At 36.3% G+C, this 17,651-nt stretch overlaps 2 protein-coding genes across 3 annotated transcripts in view; one reads left to right on the forward strand and one right to left on the reverse strand.

The window, feature by feature from the left end:
- Positions 1-5,018: 5,018 nt before the first annotated feature.
- On the forward strand, positions 5,019-9,101 carry LOC311278040 (uncharacterized protein). The gene is made up of 4 exons (XM_084388604.1): positions 5,019-5,360; positions 5,494-5,603; positions 6,661-6,876; positions 8,764-9,101. Exons 1-4 carry the CDS (start codon positions 5,050-5,052, stop codon positions 8,895-8,897), a joined length of 771 nt encoding a protein of 256 aa, XP_084244730.1. The 5' UTR covers positions 5,019-5,049; the 3' UTR covers positions 8,898-9,101.
- A 469-nt stretch (positions 9,102-9,570) lies between these two features.
- Positions 9,571-17,651, reverse strand: part of eeig1a (estrogen-induced osteoclastogenesis regulator 1a) — a 36,735-nt gene continuing 28,654 nt past the window's right edge. Inside the window, exons 5-13 of one of the 2 annotated variants that reach the window (XR_014625372.1) lie at positions 16,890-17,006; positions 16,395-16,441; positions 16,133-16,257; positions 15,321-15,422; positions 14,074-14,242; positions 12,826-12,947; positions 11,824-11,893; positions 10,717-11,733; positions 9,577-10,487 (exon numbers count right to left, since the gene is read on the reverse strand). Coding sequence is in view for 1 of the 2 variants with exons in the window: in XM_084388603.1 (XP_084244729.1) it covers positions 11,688-11,733; positions 11,824-11,893; positions 12,826-12,947; positions 14,074-14,242; positions 15,321-15,422; positions 16,133-16,257; positions 16,395-16,441; positions 16,890-17,006 (798 nt within the window). In the remaining variant the exon portion in view is untranslated. Of the gene's footprint in view, positions 11,734-11,823; positions 11,894-12,825; positions 12,948-14,073; positions 14,243-15,320; positions 15,423-16,132; positions 16,258-16,394; positions 16,442-16,889; positions 17,007-17,651 lie in introns of both variants that reach the window. The other variant, XM_084388603.1, reaches the window with a different exon arrangement.

The following is a 17,651-nucleotide window of genomic DNA, read 5'->3' on the forward strand; positions in this document are numbered from 1 at the left end:
TTTTTTCAGGCTTAAGCCTTCATAATAAACGTCCTGTTCACTGCAGTGCCGTAACACAGCGATGAGTTTCTGCATGATGTCTTTTGCTTCTGCTTCAGTCAGACGACCTCCGTATGCTTTGATGTGATCAAACAAGGTTATGTTGATACCTGGATGTTCCATAATTAAGATGTCGTGATATTTCATGTCAAACCATTCATATAACGTTACGACATTCATATGTTCCACCATCCGCATTATAGCTGCCTCTCGACACAAAGGTTTGGAATCCCCAATCTGAAAGAAGAGATTGACAGTTGACTCCTAACCTCAAACCTCCTCACTAAAGAGTGAGGGAAATTCAAGAACTTTACATGTACTTTACAACTGACGCTTCAAGGCTTTGATTGTCTATTTCAGTTTTATCTCATGCTGTCTACATACAGAATTATCAATTACCGAATAAGAATTTAATAAATAATTCTTAATAGTAATTTTCATGAAGAATAAAATCGTGTCAACTTACGTGTAAATCAAACAGGCGCTTCTTAACATATTTGATGATCACCTAAAAAAAGAAAGAAAATATTTGCAAACGTCAGTGAACTGACTCATTTTTGTTGTTTACATGATAATCTACAATCTTTTTTAAAACATGTGTTGAATAAGAAAGACAGAAGGAAACAAGAGGCAAAAAGTTTGCTGTATCCAGAAAGAGCGACATACTTGTGTGCCATCTGATTTTCGAATTCCTTCATGGACAGTGCCATGGGGTTTCGAAGCCAGTTTCTTTCTCACTTCATAAAGAGAGTCAAAGGATTCTGGAAAACACACAATATGCATGAGAGACTGAACTGCTTATGACTAAACACACCTGTGTAGATCAGGCGAGGAATCAACCAGTGTGAAGATTACATATAAAATCAGGAAACAGGCTGACATTGACACATCTATCTATAAATTACAGAAACGTCTGTCTGTCTGTCTGTATGTCTGTGTGTGTGTCTGTATGTCTGTATGGCTACTTGATAGTGCAACTGACCGATAACAATGGAGTATTCCTGTGTTAATGTGGTGTGTATTCAGTCCATTTGGGCTGAAGGTCGAGACAGAACCAAACCAAAGCTGGACGACTGTAACCTACGGGCCTATATGACAGACTTCATACTGACAACTACTGGCCTGGATGCTGCATCACATGTTTTTGAGCAAAACTTTTCCACCTAGTATTTAAAGTGTGGTGGAGAATTCATCTGGCCTTCATCGGTCTCCATGTCTTTATCTTATGTGAGTGGATATCATATTAAATATTCTTAAAAATACTGCTTATTTAGTATGTGTAAACATTTTCCAATAAAAGAAAATAAACTTTTAGTAATGTATTGAAGTAATTAAGTAATTAATTAAGTAATGTTATAATCAAGATTGTTAAAGGGACCTGTTAATATTAAGATAAGATTATCTAACGTCTGTATTCTGTAATAAAGTCTATCTATCTTGTCTTTCTGTTGTTATTTTGTAGATGTTTGTTGTTGTTTGTTGTAACTAGGCTTGAATGTAATTCAAGATACGTTTGTAAAACCATGGTTAAACTGTGGTAATCCAACCAATTTGTGGTAACGTTATATGAACCATGGTTTAAAAAAAATCATAAGGAATATACATTTTCAAGTGGAACCCAGATCGTACAATTTATGCTGGCGTTATTATGGCCCTAGTAAAAGTATTATGAAAAGTACAAATTAATTACACCATTAATAAAGAGAACTAAAAACAACATTTAATTCAGAGTTTCTGACAGGAATCGCGTGTGGAAACAACAGCTTTCTTTTACGGTCGAAATTCGGCACACAATTTGGGCCATCGTTGTCCCACCCACATCTTTTTGGCAACCTGGGACTGCTATTTCTGCATATATGTGAGTTCTGTATTAACAATGTTAACTTACCTGTCGTGTTCTGGGCATCTGTTCGGCTGCACCTGGCGTTTCTCTCAGGTAACATACCGTCGATCAGTTGTCGAGAGTAATTTAACACGCGTTTCATGTTTCCTATATGAAAAGCGCTATATAAATGCCCGATTCTATTCTATTCTATTCTATTGTTTGTAACGTTATCTCTATAAAGTTAAGCGTTTGTAAACTAAGTTAACTGTTATTTCACTAAAGTTGCTGTGCGTCCGTCTGTCTATCTGTCTGTTTGTTTGTTGCTGGCTGCCTCGTTGCTTAGCAACCACTACGTTTCCGGGTCCAAAGCCCGGGGCGGGGCCTCTCTCTTTCGCTAGTGTTGTTTGAACAGATCGGAGTTAAAGAAAAAACAAGTGACAATCAGCTGTCATTTTACCGCTTTCCTTGTGACGAGAAAGAGAAGAGGAAATGGCTGCAGCTGATAAGGTAAGTTACAAATCTTAAACGAGTGAAGAAACTGTTTAAAAGCGTTACAGAATGTTGCGTTGCAGTCAGACTGCAGTGTGTATCCGCAGTTTTTAATATTAATGAGACGTCTTCCTTCCCTCCTCTGTACGATGAATCTTCATTATTTTAAATTGCATGTTGCAAATTGCAACATATATATTTTTTAAATAATTATATCAAATACATTGATGGCTCATTGTTCGTAGTTGATCAGCATACAATTTGACAACAATTAAAAACATAGTTGCATTTTTCCCTTACCAGTACATGTGAAAACAAAACTGACAGTTTTACCTTTATGAAGAGATTTTGCGTTGGCTAATGCAGTTTCACCGATCCATTTTGTCTTACTACATATATATATTTGCGAGGGACACTTAGCTTTTTTTTTCTTTTCTTTTTTTAGTATAGAATAATAAAATATAAGCATGACACACATGGATTTATTTAAATAATGCTTTCAATGATTTGTTAAGGTCAACTTTATCCTCTTACTGGATACAAATCTGAATATATAAATACAAATAATGTAACACTGGGTCAGGAACACTTTCTAGAACCCATCATGCACAACAGCCTTTACATTTGTTTGCTTGATCCCTCAGTAGAAAAAAATACATGCAAAAAATGCCAGCCAAGTTGTACATTTGAGGTAAACCTCCTTGCAAGTCAACTGAAAGTCTACCTGCTGATTATAGGTGTGGTTCACATCATTTCTTGTATTTTGCAGAAAGCATAAATTAGACCTTTCTTAGACTACCATGCCTGGCTGCTGCTTAGTTAGAATGTAAAGTGTAGCATAACAAGCTTGATCATTTGAGTAACAATTTAATTTATTCCATGATCCACGGCTTTGTGTCCGGTGGTTCTTTGACTGTGCCATGCACGGAAATAGTTTAACACACATCAAGCCATTTTCATATTTTGTTCCAAATAATGATGCTTACAAACTCCCAATGAGCAAGGCAAAGCTGGCAATGGTAAAGAAACCCCTTGTAGGTGTATGAGGAAGAAGCCTTAGGAGGAAACAATATACAAATGTTAATTTGATTCATATTACCTCACAGATTTAATGCCATTTACTTTCCAGAGAATTGATTCAACTTTAAAACCATCTTTAAATATATATAAAAAAAATATATAAAAAAATAAGGACACAATTTAATGTAGTAACTGCTGAGAGCATAAAGGTGAATATAGTCACAAATAAGGTCCAGTAAGGACTCTGGCTTTCGCTGATGACCTGGTGCTGATTGGAGGATCTTGGAGCAATATGACCCACAACTGGCTCCTGCTGGACGGGTTCTGTCAGAACACCGGCCTACACGAAAGTTCCCTTCCCTAGGGAGTGTTGCAGCTACCATAATACCGGTCTCACAGATTATAATGAGCTTTAATAGAACAATCTAAAACATTTGCAATGAACAAGGAACAGATCGTGCATGGCAGACGCTGGTTATGGACTGCATATTTCATATTTAATGAAACATTGATGGCCAGGTGGGTGTGGGAATGAAGGTGGACTAGAGGTAGATCTGTGCATCTTAGGATGAACGGTCTCCTAAGCTGTTTGGTAGAGAAAAGAAAATGAAAAAGATGTTAGAGCATTCTATAAGGAAAGTTACTCAAATATATTCACATAGAAAGACATTTTACATTTTTGTAATTAATAATTTATATACAATTAAAAGTATTAACAATGTAACAATATTACTCTTTTACTCTATTTTTGATCGAATAAATGCCTTGCTGCGCTTAAGACATCTTTCAAAACCATTAAAAAAAATCGTAATTATTCTAAACCTTTGACGTATATATGGTAAATTCAGTATAATTTACATTTTCCCCAGTATAGATAGATAGATAGATAATAGATAGATAGATAATAGATAGATAATAGATAGAGTTAGATAGATAGATAGATAATAGATAGATAGATAATAGATAGATAGAGTTAGTTAGATAGATAGATAGATAGATAGATAATAGATAGATAGAGCTAGTTAGATAGATAGAGATAGATAGACAGACAGAGCTAGATAGAGCTAGATAGATAGATAGATAACAGAGCGAGATAGATAGATAGATAGATAGAGTTAGATAGATAGATAGATAGATAGATAATAGATAGATAGATAGATAGAGCTAGATAGATAGATAGTTAGATAGATAGATAGACAGACAGACAGAGCTAGATAGATAGAGCTAGATAGATAGATAGATAACAGAGCGAGATAGATAGATAGATAGATAGATAGATAGATAGATAGATAGATAACAGAGATAGATAGATAGATAGATAGATAGAGTTAGATAGATAGATAGATAGATAGATAGATAGATAGATAGATAGATAACAGAGATAGATAGATAGATAGATAACAGAGATAGATAGATAGATAGATAGATAACAGAGCGAGACAGACAGACAGACAGACAGACAGACAGACAGATAGATAGATAGATAGATAGATAGATAGATAGATAGATAGATAGATAGATAGATAGATAGATAGATAGATAGATAGATAGATAGATGTTGGTGTGGAGCTCTGCAGGAATCTGACACACTCATGTTGATTATCACTGGTGTGTGAACGGACTGCAGTGTTAGTTAGTGTTCAGACTCTCAGACTCGGTGTCGGTGAACGTCCACTATGGTTCTTCTCTCTCTGACTGTGCTTTATTTCTCTTTAGGACTCACGGCAGCGGATCCTCCATCCGAGCTGAGACACGGCGGCTGTATTAAAGTGAATGAGTGTAAATGTCTGATGCGGGACGGATCCGGGCTCATTGATCTGGGCTCGGTGGCGGATGAGGACGGGTTCATCCAGCGGCTCAAACCCCTGCCATCAGCGCCTCAAACCCCAGATGTGCTGCTGTCCTTCAGCCCGTGTCTGGCCTTCTCCGAGCCCGAGCGCGTCACCGACACCGACTGCACCGGCGTGGCTGTGTGTGTCAGCAGACGGTGAGGAGATCACACAAAACTGTTAGGATGCATGGAGACAAGCTTTAGAATATTTCATTGCCAGTCTTTATCTGTTGACGTTGAGACGCGGCGTAATGTTATGTGAAGTGAAACTCATGAGAGCTGTTTTTAGGGTTCATCTTGACAACGGGTTCGTCACTCAATACTTCAACTACGGCAAACACAAGGGCAATACATTCAGCTATAACGACTCAGAGAAGACGCTCTCGGTGTCTTATTCCAGTAAGTTACTGCATCAAGATGCCTTTCATTCAACAGGCATCTATCTATCTATCTATCTATCTATCTATCTATCTATCTATCTATCTGTCTGTCTGTCTCACTCTGTTATCTATCTGTCTATCTATCTGTCTGTCCATCTATCTATCTATCTGTCTGTCTGTCTGTCTGTCTATCTCTGTCTGTCTCTCTATCTGTCTGTCTATCTCTGTCTGTCTCTCTATCTGTCTGTCTATCTCTGTCTGTCTGTCTATCTCTGTCTGTCTCTCTCTCTATCTATCTGTCTGTCTGTCTATCTCTGTCTGTCTATCTATATCGCTCTGTTATCTGTCTGTCTGTCTGTCTATCTATCTATCTATCTATCTATCTATCTATCTATCTATCTATCTATCTATCGCTGTTATCTATCTGTCTGTCTGTCTATCTATCTATCTATCTATCTGTCTGTCTGTCTATCTGTCTGTCCATCTATCTATCTATCTATCTGTCTTGTCTGTCTGTCTGTCTGTCTCTCTATCTGTCTGTCTGTCTATCTCTATCTGTCTGTCTGTCTATCTGTCTGTCTGTCTCTGTCTGTCTCTCTATCTGTCTGTCTGTCTATCTCTATCTGTCTGTCTGTCTCTGTCTGTCTGTCTATTTCTGTCTGTCTATCTAAAAGTGATTTATTCATATATTATCTTAAAATCATATTTATTTGCAATTTAGGCCTCTTTGTTTACATTTATATTTTTCCTTTATTTTGTTAAAAAAATATATATATATTGTCTTTTAGTTCATGTCTGTAATTATGAGCACTTCTACATGCTACTAAAAGTCAACAAAAATTTTGCAGATTTTGGATTTGCATTAAAAAAAAATTACAGCATTTCTCTAGCTGGGAAATTGAGCAAAAATAACTTTCTCTAATTGTGCCCAATTTTTGGCCCGATAAAAAAAGTGAATCACGATTTCACGAGATCTTTAAGTGGCACGCATCCTCCTTCATAATTCAGAGAAATGTCACTAAATGTAAAAAGCAATATATGTGTCGTGTATTCAGCTGTTGATTGTCTTTCCTCAGTGTTTCCTGACAGCGAGCCTCAGACTGTAGTTCATTACCGATGCAGCCCGAATCGCTCCGTGACGTCCAGCGTGAGCTTGAGCGAGCGCGCGCTCCTGCAGATGTGGGTGGAGAGTCCCTGCGCGTGTCCGAACGCCTGTGCGCCGGTGGACGTGGGTCCCGGGACCATCCTCCTCATCATCCTCTGCATCAGTGTGACGGCGTACTTCATTATAGGTCATTCTGCATCTCTCGCTGAGGAGCCTGTAGTACAGCTGAAGTCCAGTAGAGGGCACTACAACCCAATCAACAAGTCCAAACTGATTATAGCGAACGGTTATGGGACGCCACTGAATAAAAAAAATTAAAAACTTTTATTTAATAAAATTTATGTCTCAATTCTGACGTTTGTTCTTAGAATTGTAAGTTATAAACTGACTTTACTTGATTTTTTCTCTGAATTTTTCCGATTTCGCAGTTGTTTTCCCCCGCCACAAAAAAAGCCAAAATAAATAAATAAATGTATAATTGCGACTTCTGATCTCACAATTCTGACTTTTGTTCTCAGAATTGCGAGATATAAACATGCAATTTTGAGAAATAAAATCACAATTGCGAGAAAAAGTCCAATTCTGAAAAAAAGTGACATTTTCTGAAATGTTCTCGTAATTGCGAGTCTAGCTATATCTTGCAATTCTGAGAAAAAAGTCAGAATTGCACTTTATATATCACAATTCTGACTTTATAATTCGCAATTACAAGTTTATATATCACAATTCTGAGAAAAAAAGTCAGAATTGCGAGACGTTAACTCGTAATTTCAAGAAAAAAAATGTCAGAATTGTGAGATAAAAGATGCAATTATCTTTCTTTTATTCTACACACAGCACAGGGGTGGGAACAAGCTCCCATAAAATGAATGTATTGTAACTTTTTATGTCACAATTCATAGACTTTTTTTTTTCTCGCAATTGTGAGTCTCTGACTTCTTTTCAAAATTGTGGGGGGAAAAGTCTGAATTGTAAATTGTACCTTTTTTGGCTATTTATTTTTCATTCCGTGTCAGAAATTATCCTATAATTTTAAAGTCCTCCCTGTAGTCAATCATTTTGTCCCTTAAAACTCATCTTTGATCACCAAAATGACATTTTAAAAAGTTTTTTTCCAGTGAAAAAAAATTCTTCATGCCTTAAAATATCTTGAATGTAACTCTACCCTTGCCTCATTTAGTATGCACAGAACCATGAATATGCTAATTAGCTCCGCTCTCACACCAGCTTAGAGATCCACTCTGTAAACTTTACTGTAGTAAATGCTGCACAATGGTATCACTTCTTTACAACGTCAGACAAATAACAATAATTAATATGATTAGCCTTTTGCTTGCCTACATTATGCTAATGTTACACAAACCATGTTACCGTTCGCCATCTCAAAGTCACACAGATGCCTTCTAGAAATCAGCATCCTCAGAACAACTCAGAACGTCAGTGGAGAAAGGCATATAGTTCATCATAACATAATAATAATATACATCATATACATAATTCACGCACTTTATTGCTAAATGTATAAATCGGGATCACAGCATATAAAGTTTAATGATATGCTAAAGCCCGCCGGCAAGTTGATCTTATTGGTTACAAGGTAGTTTGAAAAATTCTGTCATGCCTTAAAATAGCTTGAATGTAACTCGACACCCTCGCCTCATTTAGTATACATGGTTCTATGAATATGCAAATGAGCCCCGCCTCCACTCACTCACTCAGCTCAGAGATCCACTGGTTGAGGATCACACGTTGATCTGATTGGTTACAAGGTAGTTTGTGACGTCAGAAACACCAGCGATTTCAAAGCGTGTTTTTGAGACTGTCTTTGGTTCACTGCAGTTTTAAGGAGAAAATACTCAGCAATGGTGTCGACTTATGAATTTACACATGCTTTGTCTTAAAAGCATATTAAAAACACCACATAGACACATAAACAACATTAAAAGCTGGACTTTCACCACAGGGGGACTTTAACTGTTTTTTGAGCATGTAAAGGCATTAGTATAATATTCCACATCGAGTTGCATTATGCTAATTTTATGCTAATGATGCATGTCCTCTCTTGTACCTGCAGGATCATGTGCGCTTCGGCCGTTCAGGACGAGTAATGGTGTTCAGATGGCTCCAGAAGACAGTGTTTGGTGTATGATGTGCTGTCAGCTGACCGTCAGGAGGAAGCAGAACTGCTCACTGAGAGACACACTGTGATCTCACTGCAGAACCGACCCGCCGAGGAAGAAACGGCACTGTAAAACACACTCAGACGGGACAAAATCTGTTACATAACTCGCTATTTCATACATTTCAAATGCATATTCATGGAAATTGAATTTGTTTGCTGAGTGAGTGAGTAGCCTACACATTTCTTTAGTAGGCCTTTTCTTCAGCAAGGATGCATTAAATACAGAATCCTGAAAACAAAAATATAAAGCAGCACAACTGTTTTCAATACTGATAATAATCATAAATGTTTCTTGAGCATCAAATCATATTAATGATTTCTAAAGGATCATGTGACACTGAAGACTGGAGTAATGATGCTGAAAATTCAGCTTTGATCACAGGAATAAATTACATTTTACTATTTATTCAGATAGAAGACTATTAATTTAAATTGTGGTAATATTTCACAATATTTCAGTGTTTTTGATCAAATAAAACTTCTTTAAAAAAAAAAAAAATGTACAAACCCCAAACTTTTAAATGGTAATGTAAATCAACTCGTTACACAATATTTAATAACCAAAGGGACCTCTTTTTTTACCTTTTAGAAAGTTACAGGCAGGGAAAAACCTTCTGTTAATCAGACAATGCTAATTAGTGGGGAAAAAATGTGTAAGATTAATATATCGCATCCATAATGACATGACCACAAACCAGAACGGGTGAAAGAGTTTCTTAAAATTTATTGATTAAAAGCACATTTGAGATTCACAAAAATAGTGCGCTACATATAGAACTACAAGTGAATTTCACTGAAATTACAGAGATTTATTAAGTTATAGGTCTATTTTATTAATATAGCATTAAAACGTTAGCTTATTTGCAAGAGATATGAAGGGCTTGTGCATGTTGTGCTCTCTAACAGAACATGTAAAGATCTCAGCGTTCGGTGCTGGACGGATGAACGTCATTCTGCTCGGAAGATCCGAAGTTGAACCTGCATATTATTTAGTGCTTATATGCTGTGATCGTGATTTAGCAGGCCAACGTGCTGAAGCGCTAACGTTAAAGTGAGTGTACTCTCGTTAGAATGAACGAGAACGGTTTGAAAGTGTATAAAACAACAACATGTGCTTTGAATTCAGATTTCGACAAGCACTCAGTTCATATGAGCAGCACCGACAGAGTCGATCACAGCTTATCAAGTGCACTTGAGAAACACAAAACACACTTAAGTCTTCAACAAAAGCATCTGTCTTACTGCAAAACTCCGGCACAATTTCGTCTCAAGGGACTTTTAGTGGAGGGAAATAACCAGCCAGCTGGTTCTGTATTGGACAAATGAGTCTGTGAGCTCAGTTTAATGCTTTCAAGAGCAGATGAAACTCACTTTAATAATGACAGTAAAGACAAAACTAGCAGTGGCTGATGATTATGATATTGTGAGGAATCAAACAGCCACTGGCTGCATTGAGAGTGATGCTAAAAATTAATATCTGAACACATTGAGACTTCTTCCAGTCCAACATGCTCTTATAGAAGGTGTACACTGCAAAAAAAAAATGACTTTCTTACTCAGTATTGTTTTGTTTTCCAGCACAAATATCTAAACATTGTTAAATCAAGATGCATTTACTGGAGAAGCAAAATGAGTCGAAAATATTAAGTCTGGTTTACTGAGAAATGTGTCAAAATGAAGCGAGTTTGTGCTTAAAAAAAATAAACAATTCTGATATTTGATCTCGTTTTAAGCATAAACTAATTTCATTTTGATACATTTTTCATTAATCAAGACTTATTATTCTAAGTCATTTTGCTTCTCCAGTAAATGCATCTTGATTTAACAATGTTTAGATATTTGTGCTGGAAAACAAGTATAAAAAAAAAAAACTGAGTATAAAAGTAATTTCTTGCTGTGTATTTAGAAATGTTATGTATGTTGTATTTAGTTGTATGCAGTTTGGGGGTATTTGGGCGTACGAGTGAATGTCATGAAATCTTTCAAGAAACGTCCAAGTCATATTTCATCCCAAAATCTGGAGGAAAAAAGACTATTATAAGTAACATTAAGATTTGTGATAAAGCAGATTACCTCAAATGTCTTGTAATGCAATATATATATATTGCAATACAATGAAAAACGGTTACAAAATTACGAAGATAACCATTGTGAATTAAAAAATGCTCAATTATCATTGATGTTACCATCCAAAAATATCTTAATGATCCTAAAATAGTCATTTTCTGTGTGGAAAATACAATTTCTTGTCCTGTAGATTTTGAGGCACTACGTGACCTGGACGTGTTTTCGTGAGATTGTCCTGTAAAGTGCATTAAACTGGTTTTTATAACACTAGAGTCTGTAGCGAGGGAGATTTGTGCTGCACAGCAACACAGAACAACAAGAGACGAGACGAGACGAGACGTCCAGTGGGTCAGAGAGCATCTCTGGTCCTTTCACAGCATTCAGACCGGCTGATACTCCAGGAAAAGCCCACGTCACGCATCACAGGCCTTAAAGAGCCCACCCATGTCAAAACTTAGTGTTCCGCGCAAATTATAAACGGTGCCATCAGACTCACAAAAATACACGCACACTTTACAGATGTGTAAACTTCAAGACAAAGACACAGACCAGACAAATCACATGTATAAATGCAGCTGTAAGTAGACAACAGTCAGTGAAAAACCTTGTGATGTGTCCAGTGCAGTGGTTTGGGATCTGGCATCTGCAGTGGTTTGGCACTTAAAACATTTTTTTAAGAAAATGAAATCGTAGATCAGAGTTTGTGTGATTGTTCCGGTGTTAAAACAGGACACACGTTGGGAATACATCTAATGGCTTTCGATGACGACTGGCTCATACACACCAGCAGAGACCCTGCGAACACAACACAGAGTTTGATCAGTATGTTTGGTGTTTTTGCAACAGCAGAACGAACCCAGTTCTGGTGTGTTTGTGATGAATCACCTGTTTGCCAGCTGGATCCCGCTCAGCGCTGTGGTTCCGTCTCGGCTCACGAACAGCCTCAGGTTACTGTCTGAACACAGAGCGACAGAACAGAGGAGTGAGTGTGTGTGACGTTCACACCTGGAACGAACATGCGTCTCTAACGCATCTGCTGGCAAGCACTTGAAAATGGATTTTGTCGACATTTTATAACATAAAAAAATAAATAACATGCGCATAAATGCAATAAAAACGTACATACAATAATGGAGCTCATTTTTGCAAATCTACAAAAAATTATTGTTTATATTTATTGTAGATTTGCATTGAGTTTTATTTGCATTTTATTTATTTTTTTATTTACAGTTTTGATGCAGGCAAATGAATAATAAATTCTAATGTTAATATATAATTATGATTATAATTTATTTAACACACTCACTTCACACTCAATCACACACACACACACACTTGCACGCAAACACTCACTCATTAACGCACACACACACACTTACACACACACTCAGTATATACAGATTTGTATATTATATACCTGCATCAAAACTGAAGGATACAAGTCAAGAATACAAGAAAAACTCAATGCAAATGAACAATAAATCATTTTATATATTTATTGCATATTTGTATTGAGTTCTATTTTTTATGTTCAAGTTTTGAAGCAGATAAATAAATAAATAAATAATAGATTATTGAATAAATTCTAATAATATGTTAATATGTAATTATGACTTGTATATTATATTTCAGAATTTAATACTATGATTTATTTACCTCCATCAACACTGAAGGATCAGTTAAATAAAAAATAATATAAGCTGAAACTCAATCCCAATATGCAATGGTAATCATTTTATTAAATCAAATGTAACAGACAGTTTTCTTTTTAAAGTCGTACTTAGCTGCCAAAGTTTAAAACCTTTATTTTTATTGGTGCAAAGCAGCCATGAGTGTTAAGTGTAAAATACATCCCTGATCAGCGATCGGATCAGCTGACACTCTCACCTTCATTGTTACTGATGTCAGAGAAGTTCTGGCTCTGGACGATCTTCTCCACGATGTCGTCTGCGTCTATGCGCGTGTCGTTGACCCAGGTCGGGTGATCCTCCACCGAATCTTGTTTCCTCCTGGAATAAACAGATGGAAATACCAGTTACATTTACTGTCGGACTTTCAAAATATTATAAATTATATTGCTTAACCCTTTAAAACCGGATGTGTCGTCGACGACACAGCCAACCAAGCTGTATTCATGTCACTGTAACTCTTCAACCACTATCAAAATAATTCAAATAGTTCCTGAAAGTAGACACCAAGCGCTTTTCGCCAATATACGGCTTATTACGGTAATGTCATGCTTTCCGTCTGCAAATGACAGCCGCGCGGGATGAAAGGATTTGAACAGAGAGATACGACGCGCGGCAGGTTAGAGTGTTTTGGATTGCATAAAATAATAAAAGAAACGAACAAATACATGGCGAAAGAATAGTTAGACAGCAGAAGAGGGGATTGGGATGATTTTTAATGAAATTTGGGAGGCGGATGGCCGTTACTCTTTCACGTATCTAAGCATGTAGTGCGTGCATGTGTATGTGTGCGTGTATGAAAAAAAGTGTCCTAAATGAAAACTGTGCAACCCAATGTCACAAAAAATACTTGTATATATGTATTATAGTTCATTTTTCAACTTTAAAGTGTTAGTGTCTTTCGTTCATGATTTTTTCAGTTTTTTTTCTAAATAAAAATCAGTAAATTTATTCTCGTTTTTTTTATTTTTGTCTATTTAAATTCTATTTACAAACTCACCACACACAATAATGGTCAATAACTGTAATTTGTTAAAAGCTTATCTTTTTCTGAAAAAGATGACACCTTGCACATGAAGATAGCACATTGTTTTAGAATTTTACAGTAAAAAAAAATCAAATTATGTGAAAAACACCTATTTTAGCTTCAGGTTCTAAAGGGTTAATAATAATACATTTTTCTTTTTTATAATTTTTTCAACTATATATATATATATATATATATATATATATATATAAATTAAATATAATATAATAATGCCAGACATTTATGTTTACATTTAATCATTTAGCAGACGCTTGTATCCAAAATGACTTATAAATGAGGAGAGCAACAGAAGCAATTAAACTAGCAATAGGACAACAGTATGCAAGTGTTGTGACCCTTCCCAGTTTAGTCTAACACAGAATGCATCTCCCATTGATGTCTCTCCCATTTCAGGTGTACCGTGGAGGTCTGTTGGAGGGTAAGATGGGCCGCGGGGGTCGTGGAGGCCGGTCGGGACGGGTGTCGCTCTCAGAGGGGACGTCTGTGCTCACGCTGCTGCCTGTAGATGTGTTTCTGCGATGGGTCAAATCAGACAGACTGGAGGAGCAGGAGTGTTCGGTGCTGTAGCCTGCACACACACACACACACACATTTACATTTAATCATTTAGCAGACGCTTTTATCCAAAGCGACCTACAAATGAGGAGAGCAATAGAAGCAATCAAACTAACAATAGGACAACACACACACACAGAGTCAGTAGACTACACACATGCAAGTCGTAGTCGAGTGCAAGTTTGTTTGATGATGCTCGAAATTTGTAACTTCTCCTTAGAAAAAAATGTGACGTATGTGAAAATATGTGAAATATGTTGCAAATTACAAGTTACAGAGAAAGAATATCAATCAACCATCAGATGACAGCAAATAAACAATGAGAAAGTGATAACACAATAACAATGTACAATACAATAAGGTTTCATTTGTTAACAAGAAATAATTCCAAAGTATTTATTAATTTTAGGTCATGTTACTTTCAACATTTACTAATATGTTATAAAATCCAAAAGCGTATCTGTTAATATTATTTAATGAACCTGAGCTGGCATGAAATCACAGAGAACAGTTGTATTTTTATGAACTAGCATTAACAAAGATTATTAAATACTGTAATAAATGTATTGCTCATTATTAGCTCATGTTAGTTGATGCATTAACCACCGTTAACTAATGAGATCTTATTGTAAAGCGTACTAAAGTACTAAAAACAAACCCGTGAAACAATATGATAAAATATGCATGAAAAGAAATTATCTCTTTGACAATGTTTTTTTGGAAGGACATCATCATCATCATCATCATCATCAGTCAAAATCATGTCTGAAAATAAACTTAAATGCAAAGCTGGTCCTGTCGTGGCAAACACAGACATCGCATGTCGAGTGAATTGTCGTGCAGCAATAATTAGCTTCAAAAGTACACAAACACGCTGTAGCTGATGAGATTCGTGAGTGTGTTTCTGCACTCCTGAGGTGTCAGTGGGAGTATGTTAGAAAAACATTCCCACACAATAGCAGCGTGTGGGAAGAGCAGGGACCTAAGCATGGAAAAAAAGACAGGATGCTGTAGGCGCACTTCCTGAATCAGCAACTGGCGGCGAAACGCAAGAGACACACACACACACACACACACACACACACACACACCTGATAGTTTGCTTTGCTGACTGGCATAGCTTGAGTTGCGCGAATGACCCGTGTGAAACGATTCATCGGGACTCTGACTCCGATCCACCTCATCGGGAAGAGCTAAAGGAAAACAAACAAGACAAAATAATGATTCAAAATTAAAACAGACTTACTCATGCCATGTCAAGTCACATTTATTTCTATTGCGCTTTATACAATACCGATTGTTTTAAAGCAGCTTCACAGTAATTAACAAGAAAATAATAGTGTTAATGTTGCAAAATTCTTCAATTATGAAATGAAAAGCAGCTCTAGTTCTAGTCAATAGTTCAATAATAATAACAGTGTGAATGTTTATTAGTTATGAAAAGAAGTAAGATAATAATGTCAGTTCAGTGTTGATTCAGATTAGTTCAATAATGCAAATTTCATCAAATGAAATGAAAATAAAAGCTTAATTAGGCATAATAGGACCTCATTAAGCATCTTTTAAACCCACAATAAACTACTGAAAATGAACAATAATACCACAAACAAAACAGTATAAACATGAGAACATGCCATGATGATAAAGCATCTTGGAGTACCACATAAATATATAATATCATTTTTGACTGAACTGCTTATTTATTATCTATCTCAGTTTCTATGTCATGTTTCTATGTCATGTTTATTTGTACTTTATTGTAAAGCGACCTTGAGTTTTCTGAAAGGCGCTATATAAAATAAACGTATTATTATTATTATTATTAATCATTTTGCTCCTGACAAATAAGTCACTCTCATATCATGTCTGTTATGAAATACATCTTTAATAGCATGACTTTTACCCGAGCCGAGGATAGAGGGCCTGTGTTTACTGAGCAAAACCTCAGCTGTTCCTTCTCCTTTACAGTCCAGCTGCAGAGAAGAGTCTCGGCCGGCCACAGATATACATTTGGCTGAGCTTGGTGCGCTAATTATACAAAAACAAATTTCAGACACTCATTAAATCAGTCAAACTCATTATTGCTTGTTGTATTGTCATGTATGAGCCTAAAGGGGGCGCCAGAGCCCACAGTACAGCAGCAGACAGCGAACAGTGACACTCACGTTTTAAAACACGGATCTCCAGATAAGAGGGTCATTCCAATGGTCACCTTCATTTGGACGGGAAAGAACATATTTGATTATTATTACAGATCAATTTAACATTAAGGAATATGCTTGCTTAACTTGAGAACGCAACCTTAGACTGTAATGCAATATTTGTGGAGCGAGATGGAGCTCAGTTTCAGGAATATTGCATAACCACGACTAATAAATCAAATAGGAGAGAGCAGAAATGTGCATGCAATCACATACATGTTTACAAGTGCTATTGATTTCTCTTCTGTGCTTCATTTAAAAATAAAAATAAAAATAAAGTGTTGTTTACTTTCTTATTTACTTATTTTTCTGTCTACTTTACCTTGTATTTCCACCCCTGTTGGCTTGATTAAAAAAAATAAAAATAAAAAACTCTGTGTATACCTGCTGGAAAATATTGTTTCTAATAAGGAAGAGTAAAAAACAGAATGATGCAGTCCAGCTAGTTTGACCTCTGACCTTCAGGATGGAGTTGTCCTGGCGTGTGTTCTTGGTGTCATATCCCTCCAGCAGACAGCAGCGCGCGGTGGAGCCTGAACCAGCAAACTCTGCCATGTTCAGATCAGCAAAGCCCAGCTGGGAAGATCAGACACATACGGACACGGTTGACAATAGCTTTTGTTTATAAGCACAGGATTCCCATCATGCCACAGCAAAAGTGAAATACGTGCTGATTATAGTTTGGCAGTGGTGTAGTAGAGCATATGGTGCACGTCAGGCTCGTTCTGCTGTGAACTCCCCTCCTGCTCTTTCTCAGCCAAACAGTTTGTTGAACATTTGCCTTTTCATAACTAATATGATTATAAGATTGGACTGTGCTACAGGGGGAATACCGAATCCGTCCATACGGGAATATCACAGTCATGACTAAAATGAATCATGTGTTTCCCAGATAATGTGACAGAAAAACACAAAATATTCTACTTCCTCTGTAAGATTTTATTGTTTTGTTTTTTGAAAGAAGTCTCTTCTGCTCACCAAGGCTGCATTTATGTGATAAAAAATACAGTAAAAATAGTGAAATATTATTACAATCTAAAATAGCTGTTTTCTATGTGAATATATAGTCAAATGTAATTTATTCCTGTGATCTTATTGATCATTACTCCAGTCTTCAGTCACATGATCCTCCAGAAATGAATCTAATATGCTGATTTGCCACTTAAGAAACATTTATTGATTATTATCAATGTTGAAAACAGTTAATATGTTTGTGGAAAC

Source organism: Rutilus rutilus (genome assembly GCF_951802725.1).
Source record: "Rutilus rutilus genome assembly, chromosome: 19".
NCBI lineage: Eukaryota > Metazoa > Chordata > Actinopteri > Cypriniformes > Leuciscidae > Rutilus > Rutilus rutilus.